The sequence below is a fragment of the Mytilus californianus genome, unplaced genomic scaffold, assembly GCF_021869535.1.
Source record: "Mytilus californianus isolate M0D057914Y unplaced genomic scaffold, xbMytCali1.0.p SCAF_8, whole genome shotgun sequence".
Classification (NCBI taxonomy): domain Eukaryota; kingdom Metazoa; phylum Mollusca; class Bivalvia; order Mytilida; family Mytilidae; genus Mytilus; species Mytilus californianus.
Genome location: NW_026262734.1, coordinates 84602450 through 84626876, shown reverse-complemented (window position 1 = coordinate 84626876; position 24427 = coordinate 84602450). Strand labels below are relative to the sequence as shown.

The following is a 24427-nucleotide window of genomic DNA, read 5'->3' as shown; positions in this document are numbered from 1 at the left end:
GCTTCCTTGTAAGCATTAACCCGCTATCAAGGATATCATAGGTAACGCAAGCTTTGTAATATCGTATCAACTGGGTGAATATACTTCATATGCAGGCACTGTTGGAAGTTTTGAAGAACATATATGCATGTGGTACACTTGGACACTGATATTACAAAACCGTCAACCAACTCAGTTACCTATAGTTGTTTTCATCCTCGTCCTTTGGTCTTGGGTGGATATTTGTCTCATTGCATCCTCGTCCTATGGTCTTGGGTGGATATTTGTCTCATTGCATTCTCGTCCTTTGGTCTTGGGTGGATATTTGTCTCATTGCATCCTCGTCCTTTGGTCTTGGGTGGATAGTTGTCTCATTGAATCCTCGTCCTTTGGTCTTGGGTGGATAGTTGTCTCATTGCATCCTCGTCCTTTGGTCTTGGTGGATAGTTGTCTCATTGCATCCTCGTCCTTTGGTCTTGGTGGATAGTTGTCTCATTGCATCCTCGTCTTTTGGTCTTGGTGAATAGTTGACTCATTGGCAATCATACCACGTCTCCTTATCTTTATATCAGCACTAAGACTCTAAGATAATAAACAAAACAATGGTCTGATAATTCTCTTATGGGTAGAATGAAAGCAACAAGCACAACATGAAAACTTTATCGCGGAGACCTGTCAACAGTACTGTATCGTCGCCGTTTCATTTAGAATAATCTTCATTGTGCATCCTGATGTACAAAAGTTTGGAAACATTAACAACAAAATAGATAAAATTGGTTTATAGCTAAACGATACAATGCATATATGCTGTTCATACAATGAATATAACAATAATTTAGTTGATATCTGTGTACAGCGATTGATCATTCTTTTAAAACCAATACAATAAGAAAATGAAAAGAGTGTGCAAACATGTATAAGCATCTGTTTTGTAATGTATGCCACGGGAAACAGATTTCAGGACATAATAAAACTCATTATAGATATTAGGATTAAATTTTGTACGCCAGATGCGCGTTTCGTCTAAAAACAATCTGGTCTACAAAAGATCAATTTCGAAGTGACGCACCAATTAAAAAAGTTAAATAGGCAACTAAAGTTCGAAGTTGAAGAGCATAAGGGTGAGGTTTAGGAATTTTTGTCAAATGTTCGGACTCCTTGGATATTTTCCCACGATACAGGGTAAAATATTTTGTCCCATAACACCCATTTTTCTTTTCATATAAGACTTCAATAGCTCATAAAAGGTCATTTACCAAAATTTAAGCAGATTCTAGATTTCTTTTCTTTCGATTTGAGACCCAAATAATACCAATGCGAATAACTTCACTATAAGAAAGATTTGTATGGCAATGCAGTAGTAGCTACCAGAATGGGGTGTTGAAAAGAAGGACATGAAAAAGGGCAAAGCTATTACAACAATAAGGAATAAATCGTCCATTTACCAACTTTGAATATGAACTTCTATCAACATAAAAGAAAATAGAGAAAGGTAAAAATAACCAAATTTCTAATTTTCCTATAAGATATTTAAGATAGAGGAAAAGCATAAACTGAAAACTAAGTATTTGTGTTATGATATTGTGATTATTATATATTTATTTATCTTGGCCTAATAGTTGTTTACAAAATAATGTTATAACTGTGCAGTTTAGACATCACTGGAACAATCATAGATACTGACGGAATGATTAGAACTTTCTTTTTGACTTACATAATGATTCCAGAATGATCATAATCTTCGATATGTAATTTTAACTTCTATCGTATTCTAGATGTTTCCGTTCTACAGTTTTCTAGGAGTTTCCCTTCTACAGTGTTCTAGAGATTTCCGTGACAGCTATATATACCGAAACCGAAACTTTGAGATTAGACAGTTCTTTGGAGTTGTTTGATTGACACTTTTATTTATGTTAACTACACCATACTAGATTGGACATATTCCGTACAGTTAAGAGAAGAATTCCGGATAAAAGGAAAGACAAAAGATATGACATATATCTTAACAGTTAAGTTGACATTTCAATTTGTGTAATATTTCTTGTAAAAGAGGGAAGAAAGATACCAGAGGGACAGTCAAACTCATAGATCGAAAACAAACTGACAACGCCATGGCCAAAAATAAAAAGACAAACAGACAAACAATAGTACAAATGACACAACATAGAAAACTAAAGACTAAGCAAAACGAACCCCACCAAAAACTGGGGGTGACCTCAGGTGCTCCGGAAGGGTAAGCAGATCCTGCTCCACATGTTGCACCCGTCGTGTTGCTTATGTTATTACAAATCCGGTAAATAGTCTAATTCGGTAGGTCACATTCGTGAAAAGGGAAGGGTATTGTAGTTACGACATAAGGAACATATCCGATATCATCTGTGAAACTTGTGTAAAATAAATCTTGTTAAATTTTATTATTGATTTGTGTCTTTTGTTGGCTACAATTTAAAGGTGATTTCTGGCCGTAACATTTGTCACATGTTTATAACTACATAGATATCAAATGGTGTATTGTAGGATCTGTTAGTCTTGCCCTGATAATTTTATAGCATCGGCTATTCAAAAGCTTGGTGTCGAGCGTACATGGTGATGGTTAATCAAGAAAGACTTGTCGGGCACAAGGGGTTCGGTAACACATGTTTTTGTAGATATATATAGATTCTTACATTGGTACCAATGCATTATCGGATCTATCAAATCGAGATAGTTAAATTATCGAATTGTATAGTCCGAGCCTCGGCGAGGACTTTAAAATTGATAATTTAACTATCGAGATTGGATAAATCAGATAATCCACGAGTAACTATGTAAGAATCTGTTTTTCTAATGATTATCAAATAAATTTTCATTTTTGATAAAATTTTCATGTTGTGCTTTGAGTGCCTTCCACATTTCATAAGGTTGTCAACTTTATTAACACTTGTTAGTACATTTTGATTCATTCAGTGAGTTGATAAAGGTTATATTTTTTATGACCCGTAAACTCACCCAATCATCTACTGAGATCATCGGCAACCACACGTTGATTAAATTTGTTTAATGGGTCCGGAAAGGGTTAAATTGCCACACTGTCAGAGAGAAAAATATATTAAAACAGGATGTGAATTTTCTAATCGGTTAACGAAACTACTTTGATTTATGCAATATTTATATGTCGGTCTTCTTTTCATAATCCAAAAGACGTGTTTTTTCACTATTTATTAAAATATCAGTGTGCACTATATAGGTTTCTTAAAAATTTTGTGTTCAAGTTCTTAAAGAAAAATACAACACTTTAAAAATCAAAGGAACAGAGGATAAAAGAGAGATACATAATTATATAAAAGGGTAAAAATACAACACTTTTAAAATCAAAGGAACAAAGGATAACAGAGAGATACAAAATTAAATAAAAGGGTGAAATAAAATAAAATGTGTTATTGTAGGCCAACAGAAAGAGGAATGTCACATTTGGAATGTTGTTCATATTTAATCTGTAAACATTGTATTTTATGAGATTTAAAACTTGGTTAATACATACGATAATGTTGAGATTGTTCGAATGATCATGTACATGTACACATTTACACAAATCATTGTCCTCTAGGCGAAACATTTCATGGTATATCTTTATGTGTTTTTATATTATTTACAGGATATATATATTTTTTTTAACAACAAACGACTAAAGTTTCAGACAGTATATACGATTTACAAATTGAAAATTATGCATTCCATTTGTGAAAGATCAACAACACGTAATACATAAAAATTATATAATGCTACTCTTATCTATGAAAATAACATAAACTGTGTTTTACTACTATATTAAAAAACATAACTTCCCTCGCATATCAGTTGCAACCAGGGTTTAAAGGCAAAACAGTGGCCCTTTTAAAACAAAACTAGATTTGATAAAGACTATTAAAGTCCAGATTCAGATTGAAATTTGACCTTTAAAGACAAAGCACCATGACCCGAAATAACCCCCTCAGACATCCTGGCTAACGACCGGTAAGGATTTGTATTTCTTTTTTTGTAACTGTTAGAGGATAAGAACAATTTAGTCAATCACCGATGACAAAAGAAAAACTAAAGAAAAATGAATCAAAAACTACAAAGGGAGGTCACTTGTACCCAGTTTTTGTGTTTTTATGTAATTATTTTTAAAAAGTTCAATAAGTTAATTAAGATTAAGAAAACAGCAAAAGGGATCAGTAAGAGAAAATCTAAAACGGCAAAAGGGATCAGTAAGAGAAAATCTAAAACGGCAAAAAGGATCAGTAAGAGAAAATCTAAAACGGCAAAAGTGATCAGTAAGAGAAAATCTAAAACGGCAAAAAGGATCAGTAAGAGAAAATCTAAAACGGCAAAAGGGATCAGTAAGAGAAAATCTAAAACGGCAAAAGGGATCAGTAAGAGAAAATCTAAAACGGTAAAAGGGATCAGTAAGAGAAAATCTAAAACGGTAAAAGGGATCAGTAAGAGAAAATCTAAAACGGCAAAAGGGATCAATAAGAGAAAATCTAAAACGGCAAAAGGGATCATCTAATAAGTTAATTAATTGTCATCACCGAAATCATTTATAGGTGCCTTATAGGTATAGAACCGGTCTAGAACTGAAGGACCATGCTAAGAAAGTAGTACATATTCTAAACAAAATTGTTCCTAAACATAAGTGTAACATTGGGAAGACCTATTGTATTTGTTCTGATTATTATTTTTTTCTTCCGCCAAATTTTGTTATCGCTTAAAACTTTGAGTAAACACGAACTAGCTTCTTTTTAATAAATTTAAAAATTGCTGTGGAAAGACCTTCAATTGTTCAGATTTAATTATTATTTTTTTCTTCCGCCAAATTTTGTTATCGCGTAAGATTTTTGTTTCGCAATATGTCGCTAAGATATTCCTTATATAGTATCATACAGTTTATGCGCTTTTTATTTTCACACATTCTAAGCCGAACAATTTTCTTTATAAGAGTTATGTCCCTATTCACTGTTTATCAAGTGTTTGCATCTCCTTCGTAAAAAAAAGGATATCGACAAAATTCTTTTTTTAAATTGTTCATTACATCCTCTGGAATTTTTGACTAAGTTCGATGAAATTTTAAAGGAATTATCTACCTTTACCAAATAAATTTGTCGGTATGTTTTTTAACTCATAAACTGTTAACCGTATAACCCTGGAATCTTTTTATTTGAGGTCCCTAGGTCACTACTTAGAAAATGAGGTCAAGGTCAAAGGTCAAGATCAAGTTCTCAATTTTGACTTTTCCTTGTTTTTGAATTTTCTCAAACAAGTTGAAAGACATATATGAAACAACAAGTGCAAACTGTTTGCTTTATTGTAATGAAGATATGTTACATTTGGTCTGAAACAGTCTAATGGCATCTTATAGAAGTAAGTGCCCCTGAAATGTCCAATTATAAGGGTAATTGATTATTACTTCAACTTGGTTCATTATAAAGACATCTGACCTTTTACAAAAGGCTGGATGACATATGACCTTGAAGAATTGCAACCGGAAGTGACTTTGAGAAAACCGGAAGTAACCATTTTTGCACTTTCTTTATGGAAAAGTACTCGGAATCCATATATTTTGTAATTTTAATACACTAACTTATCACTGAAGACTAGAAATGACTTTCGATAAACCGGAAGTGGCCAATTATCTCCTGGTTTACAAGCAAAAGTATATAGAAACTATTTATTTTTGGAATCAGCGTGAAAGAAACTATTATATGAGACCGGAAGTGACAATTACTTCACCGGAAGTAGCTAATCATCTCCCTTATTTCACCCAGAAGTAAATAGAAACCACTTATTTATCGCATCAGTATAAAGAAACTGATGATAAGATGCCAATTTTAAATTTGAGTAAGCACGATCTATAGCTTCTTTTCAATAAATTTAAAAATTGATGTGGAAAGACCTTCAATTGTTCTCTGAACAATTGGTTTTTAATTCTATATAAACCTGTTTACGTCTTTTAATTTATTGTTAGACGATCCTTCTGTATCAAGTTACTGGCTCAAGTTTTAAAACTGTCCGACCACAATCACTGATTTATTATGCATCCGCTGTTTGTATCATGTTCCTATTATATCACCTTTTGTTAAATATGATATCGGTTATGATCTACACTGCACTATCATTGAAAATTAATGGAAACAGAATGTCCTTTTAAACGATCTGATAAATTTATGCCGTAACTACTTAATGCGAAGTAACATCTGATTAAATTACAATAACGTCCTCTGGCTAAGTTTTGCATCCGTAACCACCGTATGTCTTAACTTTCAAGGACAGTATAAAAACATCTCACACTCCACTTTTGAGTTCTTAAGCTTTATAAGTCTACTGCACGAGGATGTTTGTTTTCACAAGTCTGCTTATCTTATTGCCAATAGTGGCTTTCTGTGGTACCGGTAAGCATTTAGCATTTGGTCTTTTTGAAATATTTTTGCAATGCAATTGAAAATTTATAACCTGCTAACTGATTGCATATACATTCTAACATAATTCAATGATAGTTTTTATGTTGAATTGATGAATTAATGAATTGGATATTACTTTATATTTATCATTAACCTATTTTCAATCATGATCAAAGTACTATAAATTTGAACTGAGAAAAAAAAACAAAAGGGTTTAAACATTTAACAAAATTTCGTTTCTTTAATTTATTAATGAAGTGCACATTTATACCCCGAGGGATTGAAGGCATATAAACAATACAATACAAATATATACACAATGCAAAAATCACAACATATTATTTATGCAGGTGTTGTGTCCACTCCCCTCAGTGCAAATGACTTTTTAATGAACGGAACAGTAAGCTGCATAATATCAAATGAAGGTAGAAGTGATTGTAATCTGTCTGTTTCAGACAATTTCAAGAATTCGGGACAAATATTATTTATGTCTTTTTCAAGATGATTACGTAAAGATTTATTAATTTTAAGAAAAAGTGGTTTTCATCTTCAACCTCATTAATATTACAATGTTTACATACTCTATTTTCTCTTTGAATTCTTTTATATCTACCCCTCTCCATTTCCAAGATAACACACACGAATTTTTCCAATTTATTTTCAATTGAAACAAACTTTATTTTTATTCATTTCCCTTCTGATTATTTTTCGAAGAAAATTAGAATCGATCATTTATTTTTCATGCCCCGCCGTAGCGAAGGGGGCATTAAGTTTTACCCTTGTACGTCCGTCCGTACGTCCCAAAGTTTGTTTCCGTTCTCTAACTTTAGTTTGCCTCCACCAAATGTTATGAAACTTGTACACAATGCTTATTACCACAAAATACAGATCAAGTTTGAATTTTGGTGGTGTCACTTTAACCGTTCTAGAGTTATGTCCCTTTACAAATGGAAAAATTGCTGAATTTTTAGTTTCCATTCTCTAACTTAAGTTTGCCTCAACCAAATGATATGAAACTAATACACAATACTTATTACTACAAAACTCAGATCAAGTACGAATTTGGGTATCGTCACTTTTACCGTTCTTTAGTTATGCCCTTTATAACTTTATATGATATGCAAGCGGGGGCATCATCTGTGACCCATGGACACATTACCCATTTATTTTTCAAATATACTTTAATAGTCCCAGCTAAAACATTGCACAATTTTAATAGTCCCAGCTAAAACATTGCACAATTTTAATAGTCCCAGCTAAAACATTGCGTACTTAGTTTAAAGTCCCAGCTAAAACATTGCATAACGGCGTGTAACTTTTTCTTTTAAAATGATTTATATTTCTCTTTCCTTTAAAATAAGAACATGCAATTTACAGAAGAGATCGTTATATCATAGATGTAATACCCACGCTAAGACAAGCGTAACTCGAATAATTGCTTCACATGACGGTGCCGCGTGAGCTATTAGTTTCAGTCGATATACACATCATCTTGAAATAATTACTAATCATATATAGATTCTGATTGGTTGCTTTATGATGCGGATGAGATACAGCAACAGCTATTGGCTTAAATGATATAAAGAATTACAGACTTTTCTCGACTCAGGATAAGACATCAAATGCCGAAAAATTAACTATGTGTATTTCAGATCCGATCAACTGTCATTAATTCATGTTCGTTTTATTATGCATATATTGCACATTGAAATTCAGTATTGAAATATCAATTATTAATACGTGTTTATTTGCTTTGTTTAACTGCAATATACATATGTTTCTATACAATGTTAACAAAAATGCATTATCTGTATTTTATAACTTCTGCAATTCTAGGCACACCTCCAGAGAGGCACATTTACAGAATACTAATTCAACAACCACATGCACACATATTACCTTAAATTAGGATAGAGCGAAGCAGTCCACAGCTTTTTAGAAAGCTCAAACTTGTTTAGTCGTTATATTCCACTGATTACTACATTCTCGCAAGTAAGAGAGATCGATTACGGGGAGGGACTGAATTATTCGGGTTAAGAAAAGCGAAGAAGCTTTCCGATTGAAAAACTTACTGAAGAATGCTCAGCGGGTGATCTCATTACATGTAGGCTAAATTATCAGATATGTGTGATAGTAATTACAACGCACATAGAACCTTTGAAGATACAGGCGAAGTTAATCTATGGGTATTACATCTATGTTTATATATTTAACATAATTTACATATTTAATAATCCTAATAGAAATGAACTATCATTTATTTTATATCTTTTAGCAAGGAGGTTATATATGAGATATACCTCCTTGGTTTTAGCATAGATGTATAGTTTATACATCTATGGTTTTAGTTTGTATAGCTGCTTCATTACTTTGGTTAATATTTAGTAGTTATTTACCACAGGCACTTGTCTCAGAAAAAAAATTTCCTATATATATACTTGTTATATTAAGGTATATATAGAATTTTTTTCTGAGACAAGTGCCTGTGTAATTTACATTAAGAAATACGGTACAACATTTTCCTTAACTTAATTTAAAATAACTTGACATTACGACTAACATTACTATAATTTATGACGGTGTCCGGATATGAACATGATATGTGCATACACATTCTGCTATTTAAATTGGAAAATGCATAAATTAAGCATTAAACATTTTCATATCAGAACACATTTTTCACTGTATATATCTTAAAGTTTTTAAGGACATGTATACTAAACCATAAGTTGCCATCATGGTACGACAGTCCCCATAAATTAAATTGAGAAATTTAACTAGTTGTCATGTACACTGTGTCACTATGCACACGACTGTGAATTGGCTTAAATTGTATTCTCTTGGATTTATCTTAAACTTGGATTTCACAGTTGTATATGTTGGTGCTACATGTACAGGTATGGAATTAATCTACTCAACAGAACTCTTTCAATTTGATCAATTAGTATCGGAGAGTTTTATTGAGATTTTGGGAATACGTCAATTGACATGGTGAAGACTATCTACCAACTTTGGTGTTGAAAAATATTAATAGATACGTTTCTGTTGATGGTAACTTTCGGACATATCATGCATATAATGACCTTTTTTTTGCATGTTTCGTTTTCTTTAAGTACATTGCAATACAGTCTGATTGAAATACATGCCTTGCTTTTAAGATTGTCCGGGTATAGACTTATAGTCATTCCTAGACTTCTCCCATCCAACAGTTTAACCCATGCTGACTATTCGGTATGGGTTTTACTCATTGTTGAAGGCCGTACGGTGACCTATAGTTGTTAATCTCTGTGTCATTTGGTCTCTTGTGGAGAGTTGTCTCATTAGCAATCATATCACATCTTTTTATTTTTAAGTTTAAAACGGGCCACCGTTTTGTTGTGCGGCATATTTAAATATGCACTTACGGTCAAAGCAGGAGACGTTAAATCCTAAATTAATGAGATGATAATAAGCTTGCATTCTACTAAACAATTTGGCAAAATAAAAGAAAAACGTTGATAATATAATAATTTAAGAAAAAAGCTTCAAAAGAAGCCTGGTGCATGAATGATGACACAAATTGGCCATACAACATTCAGTCCAACTACAGATCTCATGATTAGTTTTCGCGAGGGTTGTTTAGCCATGGTGTAATGTAAATATTTTATTTAAACAAATACGTTTCAATCTGTTTTGGGGCAAAATTGGGTCCTTACGGAATTCCTCATTTGTCTAAATATTCACCGTGCACTGAACCTTCAAAATGATTCTAAAATGAAATAACAGAGAGACTTCTTAGTCTTTTATTGATACTTTTTCATTGTAGGTTCTGTGTGGGAATATTCCGGAATCCATGGTGAGTCCACAGATATGATTATTATTTACTATTATCAATTTGAGAATATCCTACTTTAATTTCAACTTGAATTACATTTGTACAATATACACACATAGAACTTTTATGATTCCTTTTTTTACGTTGATAGTACCTATGGTTATTATTTAACATTTTCCAAACTAGACGGCATTGATTAATGAGAATCTTGTGTAAAATAAGATACATGTGGAATTTAGATGGGTAAAGAACAAATTAAACTTTACACTTTTAGTTCGTAAAATCTCCTTCTACCAAACATAATTTATGAGTATAATTTACGAATGTTTACTAAGTCTATGGTAATATTTCACCAATCAGGTCCCTCCCACTGGCACGAAGAGTATCCCGACTGTTCTGGAGTGATGCAATCACCTGTTGCCATTGAATCGAAAAAAGCAACATATGACGTCAGCCTGCTGCAGTTTGGATTTAAGGGATTTTCTGAACGAGTGCATGCAAATATGACGATGAAAAACAATGGACACACTGGTAAGAAATATATTTAAATATACGACTTTGATATACCGATGTAGAAATATTATTGTGTTATTAAATACTTTAATTAGAGTAAAATAAATGCATGTAAATTGATTGTACGTGAAATATAATCATTGGCAATCCTTACGTATAGTCACAATAGCACAGGCTTTACTATTACCTCAAAATGTACATAACGTCATGTAACGTGGGTTTAATTAAGCATATAATTAAGATACACAACACTGTATCAACACTCAACTAAATAAAAATGATAATTCCTCGAGCTGTCATTCTTTCTCATAATCATACTGGGGTAGGTTTGGAGTTCTGGCTAAGCGCTCTTTTAAGATTAAAAAAATATATCGAATTAATGCGCATTAGTTAAAAACAAAAGTCTTGTACGTAAAAAATATATTTACTATTAATGAATACTGAGGGAAAATTTTGATGCAAATGCTACTTCAATTGGAGAAACAGCTTTAACAACGTTCTTTTTGCTAATGGATTACTACTATTCGTTGTATAGTTTCAAGAAAGTTTATGATATATCTTTCAATTTTACATAAAATCAACTATTATCGATTTCAAGAGACTTGTTAAATTTTTTTATCCCACACCCAAAAGAACCAAAAAAAGAAAATATTCATACAGTTCTGGAATATATATGCGGACGTCGTTGGTTCATGTCTGTCATATTTGTTTTTCGTAATTTTTTTTTATATCTATAAATTAGGCCGTTAGTTTTCTCAATTGAATTGTTTCATATTTTTCATGTGGGGGCCTTTTATCGCCGATTTTACAGTATGGGTTAATTTTTCTCATTGTTAAAGGCCGTACGGTTGCCTATGATTGCTTACCACTTTATTTGAACTTTGGGGGATAGTTGTCCGTATTTTCATGTTGAACCTCTTTGTACAATTTTACATAATAAGTGTCTGTTTTTTCAGTTCAAGTGGACATTGTGGATACGTCATTGAGAACACACGGAGGTGGAGTGACTGGTGGATACAAGCCTGTACAGTTTCATTTCCATTGGGGAGCAGACAATTCCAAAGGCTCTGAACATGTTATTGACAACCACCATTATCCGATGGAGGTTGGTACTCCATATTATACTTTTATATACTATTTGGAAAATAAGAAACCAAATTAAAACACTATAGGCAAAACTACAACACTATGCGAGAAACAAATGCAATACTTCAGTTAAGCTCCTTCAGTTATCCTGCGTTATCACTTGTGATACCCCGTGGTTAGGCGAGGTTCGTGTTGTTTAGTCTTTAGTTTCTCTTTTTGTCATTTTTACGTTTTTTGCCATGGCATTGTCAGTTTGTTTTCGACTTATGAGTTTGAATATCCCTTTGGTATCTTTCGTCTGTATTATATAATGTTGATTTTCTAGATATGCATTCCAATAGCTTCCTGTTTGACGAATCTTACAGAATTCTCAGGTTCTTTTTTTCAGGAAAATAAATGTTTGACATTTTATCATGATTTTTATAGCTTTGGTTTGTACTACTGATTTCAGCCGGGCAGTCTCTTTATATTTGATCATACTTTGAACTTTTAAGAGAGTGGTAAAGGGTTATTTTCGTGCAACGTGTTTTGTCATTTTTATTTCACGTGCAGCCGTGAAAAAGGTTCGTCATTCACCGTGTTTCGTGAAATCGGTAAAAAGAGCAAGACATTTTTAATTGTTCGTTCATCGTGAAATGGCAATTTTATTCCGCGTTCTTCCATGCAGAAACCCCCCCCCCCCCCCCCCCTTTACGACCCTCTTTTGGTGAATATTTATCCAGGAAAACGCTTAAGTGCAACACATTTTGCGTGTTAATTTACATTTCCTACTATATACACTTTGAAATTTACATTATACAATGATATTAATTTATGTATAGTAGCTGCCATAATAACTGTACTTATAATAAAATATAACTCTTCTGAAATTAACAATATTTCAGATGCATATAGTCCATTATTCTGATAGGTTCCAGAAGATCGAAGATGCTATTGATAAACCAGATGGTCTTTTGGTCTTGGGATTTTTCTTTGAGGTAAATATTAACATATACAAAATGAAATGAATATACAAACTTACGAGTATAAACCATGCTATCATATATAATGTAAATACCAGATTGTATATTGAAAGATTATGATTGGTATTTCTTATTGGTTAGTGAATGGTATACTATAATATTGAGAGTGTTTTATTTTGTCTGCATCGGTGTTTAAAATTCGTAAATAATAAGTACTCACCAACTAAGGAAAACAACTTGAAGGAATCGAACAAACTGCAAATAGAGCACGGTCGAGAGCGCCTACATAAGGGGGGGGGGGGGGGGGGGAACTGACAGCCCTAAGAGGGGGCCTGCTCCAGTCATGCTTCAGTGATTCCCTCTATAATCAACCAAATTTTTCCCACAAAAGGTGGGGCCCGCAACCCCCCCCCCCCCCCTTTTGGATCCGCCTATGCTGGTGTTAATTCACCTTTATATAATCAACTTTCCTAGTAAATTATACTTACTGTGTTTACAATTGTAAAATCCATGACATGCCAATACACACCCCGAAAAATCTTAATATGGATATATGCGTAATAAATCAAATGGCGGCAATGTAGTTTAAGTTTGAATTCACCCTCTTTGTTTCATGGCATTGAGGGCTTTGTGCCTGAATGATTTGTGTTATTTCTTACTTGACATATACTCTTTCTATAATTTCAGATTGGGCCACATAACATACACTTTGCAGAAGTATTTAACTATCTGGAAAACGTTGCACACAAAGGTAATTAGAAAACTCATTTCAGATCGATGTTAATTACACCAGCCTAAGTCAAATTTTAGAAATTTATAATTGTTGAGCCTGCGACTTTTGTCGCAAAAGCGAGACATAGCGATCCTACATTCCGTCGTGGGCGTCGGCGTCGTCGTCATCCACAAATATTCACTGTGGTTAAAGTTTTTGAAAATTTAATAACTTTCTTAAACTATCCTGTATTTCTACCAAACTTGGACAGAAGCTACTTTATTATCATAAGATAGTATCCAGAAGTAAATTTTGTTAAACAAAAATCCTGTTTATCTTTATTTTACTTATAAATGGACTTAGTTTTTCTGCCAGTTAACATTAAATTCACTCTGTGGTTAAAGTTTTTAAAATTTTAATAACTTTCTTAAACTATCCTGTGTTTCTACCAAACTTGGACAGAAGCTTGTTTATGATAATAAGATAGTATCCAGAAGTAAATTTTGTAAAAAAAAATCTTGTTTATCTTTATTTTACTTATAAATGGACTTAGTATTTCTGCCAGTTGACATTACATTCACTCTGTGGTTAAAGTTTTAAAAATTTTAATTACCTTTCCATTTGAAAGAGATATAAGTACTTAGTTGAATTTATTAATTTGTAAGATTTCAAGTGATTAGCAATAAGTCTTGTTCCTTTGTATGACACACTGGCACACTGTTTGAGACGTACTATAATGAACTTAAAACACTTCTGAACATTGCGTGTGATGCTAGAGGCAAAAAAACATATAATCTAATGTTCATGTAGTATAGATGAAATCTAAATGTGCCTTCGCGCAAAAGCGTGATAACTTTGGGCACTGTGGATATTCAATAGCTTAATGAAGCGAAAGATATGCCTTTTATATGCTTTTATTTTTTAAACGCTTGATGAACTATAGATACAGGATGTTTAAACGCTAATTAATTTGACTATGCAAGCATGTCTAATCCCAAAAAGTCCTGTATATATACAACATTTCTTAACCGTCCTTTATATGACATTTTAATTGTCATGATAGTCCGCATTAATATTCACATCGGTTTTGCCCAAAGCTCCGAAAACTGACCCAAGAAGAACGACAGAACTTAAAACGCTGAGTAACTTGACTTTGAGACTTCAAAGGTCAATTTATTTGTGTATTTAAAAACGCATTCGAATGGCCCAGTCAAAGGACTGTTTTACCAATACATGTTATAAATACTATATATATATTTTAAATATACCTACATCATGTATAGTAAAACACGATTTTATCTTTTATCGCAGCAATATATAAAGTGACCAAGTTCAACTTGGTATGCCTTTTGAATATTATTTAAACAATGTTGATACATTTGTTTCATAGTACAACCCGTACATGTCAAACTACTATTACTTTTTCTCAGGTTCTATTTGTAGTAAATTTCGAAAATACATAATTATATAACTCAATTTACTGCGACTTATATTTTCATGTAAATATAACATTGAATTGTGATTCTTTTTGCTATATTTTGTAGATGACACTGCAGCAATCCCACCAGTAGTGATGGAGCGACTGGTACCAATAGACTTAATGCATTATTATCGATACAGAGGAAGTCTCACTACGCCTCCATGTTACGAGAGTGTTGTTTGGACTGTTTTTACGCAACCAATAACAATTTCTAATGATCAGGTACTACATTTATCACTGAATTGTATTATTATATAATAGTAAAATGTCTTTTAAAACACGCTTTAACTTAAGTTATATGAATCGAAATGGCTAAGAAAAATAAAATAAAAACAACAAACATTAGTGATTGTAATCAATTCATTTGTTTTACGTCCAGTGTTAAATATTACACGCATATTCAGGACAGGAACAAAATAATGTGATACGACGGTAATTATTACTTTGTACTAGACCGACATGCTGAACCAGATACTCAATGTGTTAATTCACATGGTAAAAGTCGACAGGAAGGCCTATTCTTTCTCTGACCTGTCTTTGCTTTTACACCTAAGTGCCGCATGGTTAGCGTAAAAGCAGTGAATACCAATGTACATGTCTTTGTTTGACCTGGCCAAGGGTCGAACCAACGACCTCTTGCACATGAAGTAAGCTAGCTTTTGAGGAATTGGGTCACATTCCTGGAACTACATATTCAATTGATTAACAAATTATATTATCAAAAAAGATTTGAACAAATTCACCGAAATCATACAATAATAATTAAATCAAATTATTTGTGATTTCCAATTTAAGAAGAGCAGAGATATATAAACTGAATATGAAGAAAATTACTGCCAATAAGCCTGTTTTTCAAGCTGTATTTTGAAATAGCAGAATCAAGATTAAGTGTTCACATTTTTTGGATGATCCGTTTTTAAGTGTTTTATGAAAAAATATAGAATGAAGTAGGTGTGTTTAGACCTTTTATGACGACGGGAAATGTCAGAACTAGTACTGCTTCCATAATTAACTTGGCGGACGAACAGTAGCCAATGTAAATACATTTTACATATACAAAAAAATTGTATTAGAATTTAAGTATAATTTCATTCTATCTTTTTGTTCTAATTTTAGATGAATGATTTTAGAAATAAAATCAAGAAGACAAAGGTAAACGATACTCACGAAGAAGACCTGGTTGATGATTTTAGGCCCCTTCAACAGCTGAATGGAAGAAACGTGTATTCAAGTTTTCCTACTCAGAATCCTTCAACTCCATCTCCACAAGCAGTTCCACCTATTGACGTTATCTGTAAACACTCACATGACGACACAAACAATGCAATCAGCACAAATTTATCTCTATTTTTAATTTTTATAGGAATATTGACCAGTGGTTTTACATGTGGTCACTAGATATGAAATTTATATAAAACAAAATTTTATACACTGAAATCCAGAAAATATTTACATGACTTTTGTATTGATATTAATTTTTTTTTCAATTTTAATTTCTATTTTGACTAAATAAGCATAATATTTTTGACATTTATCATTATTTGTTGCCTTTAATAAAATAAAAAAAAAAAAAAGATGAGATAAAACCATAGAAAAGAAGCCTGATTGTGATACTGTATTACTGACGCTTCCATTTTTACTTGTGGCTAGATTAAATCCTGGAAAGCCTCATTTTGTTTATGTTTTGAAAAGTCATAGTAGCTACACCAAAGGTTTATCACTATATAATTTATGTGCATGCTTAGTGCAAAGATGACGTGGGTATTGCAAAAAAAAAATTATATATTTATAAGTAAATGTAGATTGTATACAAATAAGTCATGCATAGAGTAAGAAAAAGACGAGGAATTCATAGTTTTCATCAATAATTGAAATGAATTGTCTTTGACAAATTTCATGTAGTACTTGCAGATTCCAGTTGATAAAAAACCAAATTAAATTTGTTATAAGTGTTCAATGCATTTTAATTGTCACGTCTATTTTTTAATAAAAATATTTTTTATAGTCATGTTTTTAAATATTAGAACTTGGTCTCAGTCAATTTATTTTCCTTCACTATGCTTTGAAGTATTGTATCAGAAAGAAATGAAGACAAGTTTAACACAATCGATCATACATGCCTGTAAATAAAAATGAGGAGATATGATAAAAACCATTATTGGCCCCCGAAATTGCAAAAATAGTAAAATTATTCAAGCCCTTACAAAAATATGTTAATTTCATTTATCCTTATTGCACATGTCTTTATTACGACATTTATGAAAAAAGTAAAATAACAAAAATTCCGAACTCCAAGGAAAATTCAAAACGGAAAGTCCCTTATCAAATGGCAAAATCAAAAGTTCAAACACATCAAACGAATGGAAAACAACTGTTATACTCCAGACTTCGTGCAGGCAAGTTTAGAGCTCCATGACATTTGTACCGATTATCAGGTTGTCTGCACACTGATATCGTAAAATATCAGCTGCGAGTCACAATAGGAAGCTTTTTGTCGAGTGAGCGCAGCGAACACGAGTTCAAAAAGGCTTCATAGCCATAGCAGCTTGTTGAACTTTGTTTGCCGAATGCCTTAGATGGCATTCCAACTGTTTTTTGTTGTTGTTGTTTTTTTTTTTACATATACATTTTTGTAGATGTGGTGTGATGGCCAATGAGACAACCTTCCACAAAAGTTTAAATTTAGTGGGTTTATAAAGCAATTATTGTAGTCCAACATACGACATTCAACAATGAGGAAAACCTATACCGTATAGTCGGCTATAAAAAGCCCCGATATAAAAAAAATGTGAAAAATTTAAAACGAGAAAACTAACTGCTTTATTTATAACTAATTAATTATTTATTAACGAAAAAAAAAATACAACAGATCTATATAACCAATGTACTACAGGCTCCTGACGTTTGACAGACACATAAAGAATTCGTCGGGATTAAACATGTGAGCCCTCAACCCTCTCCCTAACCTGGGACACTGGTGTAATAGCACAGCATGATAAAAAAAATCTGTACAGTTGCAATTGGCTCAACTCAAAATGTCGGTACAGGGCACAAAAACAATATACATAAAATATCGAAAAAGAGTAATTGTAGTAACTGATAGTTATTTCCAAGCAAATTACGACTAAAAGGTAAATCATGTTATTCAAGACTAAAGTTATCAGTCAGTATATATCCAACGGATTTAGGTAAAGACGTAATAAAACGCATGAACTTGTGCAATGCCAAATATAAGTAAACAGTATCGAGAGGATCTTATGAGTTCTGATATAAGTGTGTAATTGTTTGCACCTGTCATAAGTCAAGAATCTGATGTTCAATAGTTGTCGTTTGTTGATGTGAATCATAAGTGTTTCTCGTTTTTTATGTAGATTAGACCGTTGGTTTTCCCATTTGAATGGTTTTACACTAGTAGTTTTTGGGGCCCTTTATAGCTTGCTGTTCGGTGTGAGCCAAGGCTCCATGTTGAAGACCGTACTTTGACCTATAATGGTTTACTTTTATAAATTTTGACTTGGATGGAGAGTTGTCTCATTGGCACTCATACCACATCTTCTTATATCTATATATTGTAATAATGTTTAGCGATGTTTTTGACATCACAATAGAAAGACTGTAATGGTCGAGGAAATTAAGCATAATCTTTATACCTTAAAAATAAAAGAAAACATAATTGAAGAAAGCAAATCAGTTGATATGAAGAATTATCTCTTCATCTTTACACCTCCACATTAAAGAAACTGTACTACTTATCAACGATGGCTATAAGTTACATGTTCATTGTATACACATATTTTTTAGCCTTAATGTAACTCTATTGTATTCCATGACCCCCTTGGATCCGCCTCTGAGATTCAGGCCAAAAGCCTATAATCCATTGATTGTTTTTGATTGCTGTCTATATCAAAAATAAGATGTGGTGTAATTGCCAATGAGACAACATTTCACAAGAGATGAAACGACACAGAAATGAAATACTTTAGGTCACCTATGGCCTTCAACAATGAGCAAAGCCCATACCGCTTAGTCAGCTTCATGTATAAAAGGCCCCGAAATGACAAATGTAAAGTATTCAAACAAGAAAACTAACGGCCTAATTTATGCACAAAATAGTGAACGAAAAACAAATATATAACCACTGAATTACACGCTCATGGCTTCGGACAGGCACATACAGAATATGGCGGGATTAACAGGCAGGTACCCATCCCGCCGCCTAACCTAGGACAGTGGTGTAACCGTACATTAAATGTCGTATGGTAAACACTTTAAAAATGCTATCGAATTAGAAATCGGACGTGTGTATCCGAATGCTCAGCCAGTGATATTTGCATCTGTCGAGTTATTGTATTTTCCTGCCAATTTACACTTTCGTATAGATAAGGGAATTTTGTGTAATGATAACGAAGCGTACACAACATGAAAATAAAGCCACTTTAAAACGTGTATTTTTTTGTTTCTAGATACCACATAAACCTACGATTTTTTAAAGTTTGTTAATTTTAAATTATGAAATTTAAAAAAATGTATGTTTTAAAAACTATGAGGCACGATAAACTTTAAGTTTTGAATATTTAAAAGTACCAGGCACGTTTTATCATTGATATCGTCGTGAGTTTTTTAATGTTTGTGTATAAAAATGTCACATGTTTGAAAACCCTTTTAGTAGGTAATGAGTATTATGGCAAAGAATATATTGAAGCAAAATATCCGAATAACAGATATTGGATTTTCTTTAAAAGTATTAATTCTTCACTCTCTGAACTCAGTGGTACACAGTGTGTTCGATTCGAACGCGTCAACGTCCGGATTCGTCTGTATCGGGGTTATACGGGGCGATTTATAAATTGTTTAAAAGTGTTTACCTTTTGCTCTACGTTTGACTGGAAGTATCGTTTGACTTGAAGCATAAAACCAAAAAACAAGAACCTAACGACATTAACATTAATGACGCCAAGTCCAAATTTTCAGCACTGAAATTATGTCTATTTCATTATTTGACTGGCTCCCAGTGGCTTTATACTTACTTTACAAAAGTTGTACACAAATCAGTGTTCTGGCAAGGGGTGCACATTAGTACGGTCTGAAAAGGGATGAGTTTCTTTTTAGAAAGTAGGAGGAAGCAACTGCCAGCCACACCGCCTTTGTGTAATTTACAGCCATATTAAATAAGGCAGATACATTAGCTATTATCTATATATATATATATATATATATATATATAATTTAGCTAATCTGCAATCAATTCCATCTTCATGCCTAATATATCATGTACTGTGTTACAACTCTAGATTCTACTGACGAGGAAAGGTAACACTAGGACGAGGAAAGGTAACACTAGGACGCCGAAAGCTGAATTTTTAGTTCAGTCTAGGTGGCCAAGTGGTCTAGAGAGCTGGACACAATGCAGACGGTTTTGTCACGATATCCAAAAAGCAATTTAAAGCATGAGTTCGATTCCCGGCGAGGGAAGAACTAATTATAATTAGAGGAGTTGTATATACAGAATGTACACAGCCATGTATCACCATCACTGCTGGTGATCCGATGGAGAAATCTGTTGTAGAGTTGTCACTGGTTCAGACGTACTTATAAATATAATTATTTCTGTGACTGTATCTTGCATTAATTTGTAGGATCCTTTACAATAGATATTTCAGCTGATCTGTAACAATTCCATCTTCATGCCTTATATATCATGTACTGTATTACGACGCTAGATTAAAACTGACGAGGAAAGGTAACACCCGGCCACCGAAAGCTTTATTATTGTGAAGCCTAGGTGGTCGTGTGGTCTAGCGCGTTGGATACAGTGCAGGCGATTTGGTGTCACGATATCTCAGTAGCATGAGTTCGAATCCCGGCGAGGGAAGAACAAAAAATTTGCGAAAGCAAATTTACAGATCTAACATTGTTGGGCTGATGTTTAGACGAGTTGTATATACAGAATGTACACAGCCATGTATCACCATCACTGCTGGTGATCCGATGGAGAAATCTGTTGTAGAGTTGTCACTGGTTCAGACGTACTTATAAATATAATTATTTCTGTGACTGTATCTTGCATCAATTTGTAGAATCCTTTACAATAGATATTTCAGCTGATCTGTAACAATTCCATCTTCATGCCTTATATATCATGTACTGTATTACGACGCTAGATTAAAACTGACGAGGAAAGGTAACACCCGGCCACCGAAAGCTTTATTATTGTGAAGCCTAGCATCTAACATTGTTGGGCTGATGTTTAGACGAGTTGTATATATATATAAACGCCTGAAAAGTGTACAAAACAACACCAATAACAAAAAAAAGAAAACTATAAATGTAATTATTTATAAATATTTCGGATAACAGATATCCTTCATCAGTATGATTATGATCATGGATGTCAAATGAATCATATTATTACAATCTACTTTGATTAAACTATAACAATCTTGAAATTTATACAATAAAACAGTTAAACCGAACATCATAGTTTAGACGCTTGTACAATTCTAAAAAATTTTAAACATGACATAGGTTATATAGCTATTTACAAAATCATAGTTTAGACGCTTGTACAATTCTAAAAAAATTTAAACATGACATAGGTTATATAGCTATTTACAACAGAGACTGCAAAGATATGCTTCAAATAAAAATAGTAATGTGCGATATGAACTGGCACAATTCTAAAATTTAAAAGGTGACGACAGTTACGATGTTACAAGAACGATTGCGTGAATAAACATTCCAAATAAACAGCACTGACCGATCTAAGTTTGTACATATTTCAAATTTGACAACGGTAGAGTAATTACAACAGAGGCTGCGTATTTAAACATCCCAAATAAATAGCAGTTAAAAATATAATAATAAATTTCGACTATGGTTAAATAGTTGAACGTGACTGGGTACTTTTACATCACTCCAAAAATGAATAGAACCAAGCAATTTAAACTGATATAATTACAAAAAAATTTAGAGTTGAGAAAAGTATGGAAATAGAAGCAGGGACTGTAGTAATAAGTAATATAACCCAAATGTAAAGCACTGCGCGAATTCGAACTACATCTTTTCATTTATCCCATTTGGTGCCAAAGTTTATAATTTTCTTATCCAAAATCTTTCCCGAGTGAGTCTATCCTCCCTAGACCAAGCAGTGCTGTGGCCAATGATTGTAATGGTTAGTCGACTGAGATCTGCCTTAGTGTGGTCAGGGGATCTCAAATGTCGACTGAGAGGGAGGTCTGGCTTGCATTGGTAGTCGCTACGATGGCCGTTCATTCGTTTGTGAAATGGCTGTTCTGACTCGCCAACATACTGTTTACCACATTTACACTGTAGAAGATACACTTATAAGAAAATGTCAGAGCTGTTCGAAAAATAATTTGTGTCATGCTATTGGTTTAAAAGTTTTGACGCTAGTATGACAATAAGTTATAACACAAAGCCATTGATGATGGCGATCTTGTTGGGGCAGTGTTTCTAGATCTAGCAAAAGCCTTTGATCTTCTCAATCATGAACTGCTTATTCAAAAATTAAACAAATACAAATTTGCTTATACTTCACTACGATGGTTTACATCATATTTGGCTGACAGATATATCAGATGGTATCTATTTCAAATACATTTTCAGACGTACAAAAACAAAAAAAACGGGTGTACCTCAAGGATCCGTTTTAGGACCTGTGTTGTTTTTAATTTTTCTAAATGATCTTCCTTTGTCTACTCCTAATCATAACACCGATTTATTTGCTGATGATAGCACCATATCAGTCATTGGACAAAACAAAAGTTGTATCAGTCATAAACTTAATACGGTTTTATTTTTCGCTGGTGTGATGACAATAAAATGGCTGTAAATGTATCTAAAACGAAGGCTATATGTATTGGCTCTAAACAGAAGCTTTCAGTTACATCAAATGAAAAGGTACTAGGTATTTTTGTTGATGCATCTCTATCTTGGTCTTCTCATATAGATTATATCATAAAAAGGGTTAACTCTTCTTTAGCTTTACTAAAAAGGATAAAGAAATAATTACAAAGCCAGACAAATGTTCTATAACGCTTACGTTTTACCTCACTTAGATTATTGTTGTTCAATATCGGGAAACTGTAATAACTTTCTATTAGATAGTTTACTAAAACTGCAAAAGAGGGCAGCTAGAATAATTCTAGACGAACATGATTACACCAAACCTTCAAGCGAATTATTTCACGAATGTAACATTGTGCCGATTACACAAAGAATACATTATCATAAATCATTACTAATGTATAAGGCAAAACATGGCTTAGCTCCAGAATATATGTCCAGTCTTATTTTATCAGCTTCTGTAAACCAAAAATACAATACGAGATTTGAGTCCTCAGATAATTTTATAATTCCAAAACCAAAACACAGAGTTGTATAAGTCTAGTTTCTCGTACAATGGACCAAAAGTGTGGAATGCTCTTCCTAATTCAATTAAAAAATCAAACACAGTATTAGAATTTAAACACAACTACAAATCTACGTACTTTTAACATTACCATGATATTTGTACTGTAATGCCATATAACATGTATAATAATTGTTTATTGTATTTAAATTGTATTACATCTTTATTTATCATTATCATTGAATATGAATTGTTTATTTTTAATGTAATTATTATTGTATTAAGAGAGCCTTATTGAAAATTGGTGTAATGTTAATGAGTTACTCTCTCTAAATAAAGATATTATTATTATTATTATTATTATTATTATTATTATTATTATTATTATTATTATTATACCTAGGCGGCGTATTAATCACAACCACGCGCCGGCCGCTTCGTTCCCCCATTGTAGATAGTACTAGAACACAACCGCGAGTCAGTGACTGAATTATAGCACCAGTCCTACGACTTATTTTAAGCCTGGATTTTTAGTATTTATATTGCCATCTGATAAAGTCATGCTGATTAAAAGGTGCACAGTGTTCTCTGCTTTCAAAGTATTTCAGTTTAGACCCGTCCTGGTTTTCTTACTACAACCGAGAATGTTAGTTCATGCCGTTGAGAGCGGACGTAAACATTTTTGCAGAGAGAATTCTTTAACATCTTTGAAATTGCTTTGTCAAATTTGTTTCAGGAATCCAAGTATGTCCAAACCGGTTTTCTGTTCGTTGCCATGGCATATGTGCGGCATCCGGGAGACCTTGTCCCTTATTTAGTATATAATTGATTTTATAATTTGCATTTTCTATACTTTAAGGATGATCAAATCGGGTGAGTGTGTGTTCGTATATTTTATTGCATTGTACTTATTGTTTTGAGGAAGTTTAAGTTTCTGGTAGTAAGACCTGTCACGTCCAGGCTGGGAAAGCTCACATTAAATCTGTACCGATACAGTGTGTTAAATGTTCTCCTTTACACCAGGAACATATATACGGGGGGGGGGGGGGGGGGGGGGGGGGGGCGCCCGCTAACATGTTTAACCCCGTCAT

The 24427-nt window shown here is 33.0% G+C and overlaps 1 protein-coding gene across 1 annotated transcript; it reads left to right on the top strand.

The window, feature by feature from the left end:
- The first annotated feature begins 6320 nt into the window (after positions 1-6320).
- LOC127711990 (carbonic anhydrase 2-like) lies at positions 6321-16422 on the top strand. The gene is made up of 8 exons (XM_052218150.1): positions 6321-6389; positions 10204-10233; positions 10573-10743; positions 11682-11830; positions 12696-12788; positions 13461-13524; positions 15030-15187; positions 16082-16422. The coding sequence occupies exons 1-8, from the start codon at positions 6332-6334 to the stop codon at positions 16361-16363; spliced, it is 1005 nt and encodes a 334-aa protein (XP_052074110.1). The 5' UTR covers positions 6321-6331; the 3' UTR covers positions 16364-16422.
- The last annotated feature ends 8005 nt before the right edge of the window (positions 16423-24427 follow it).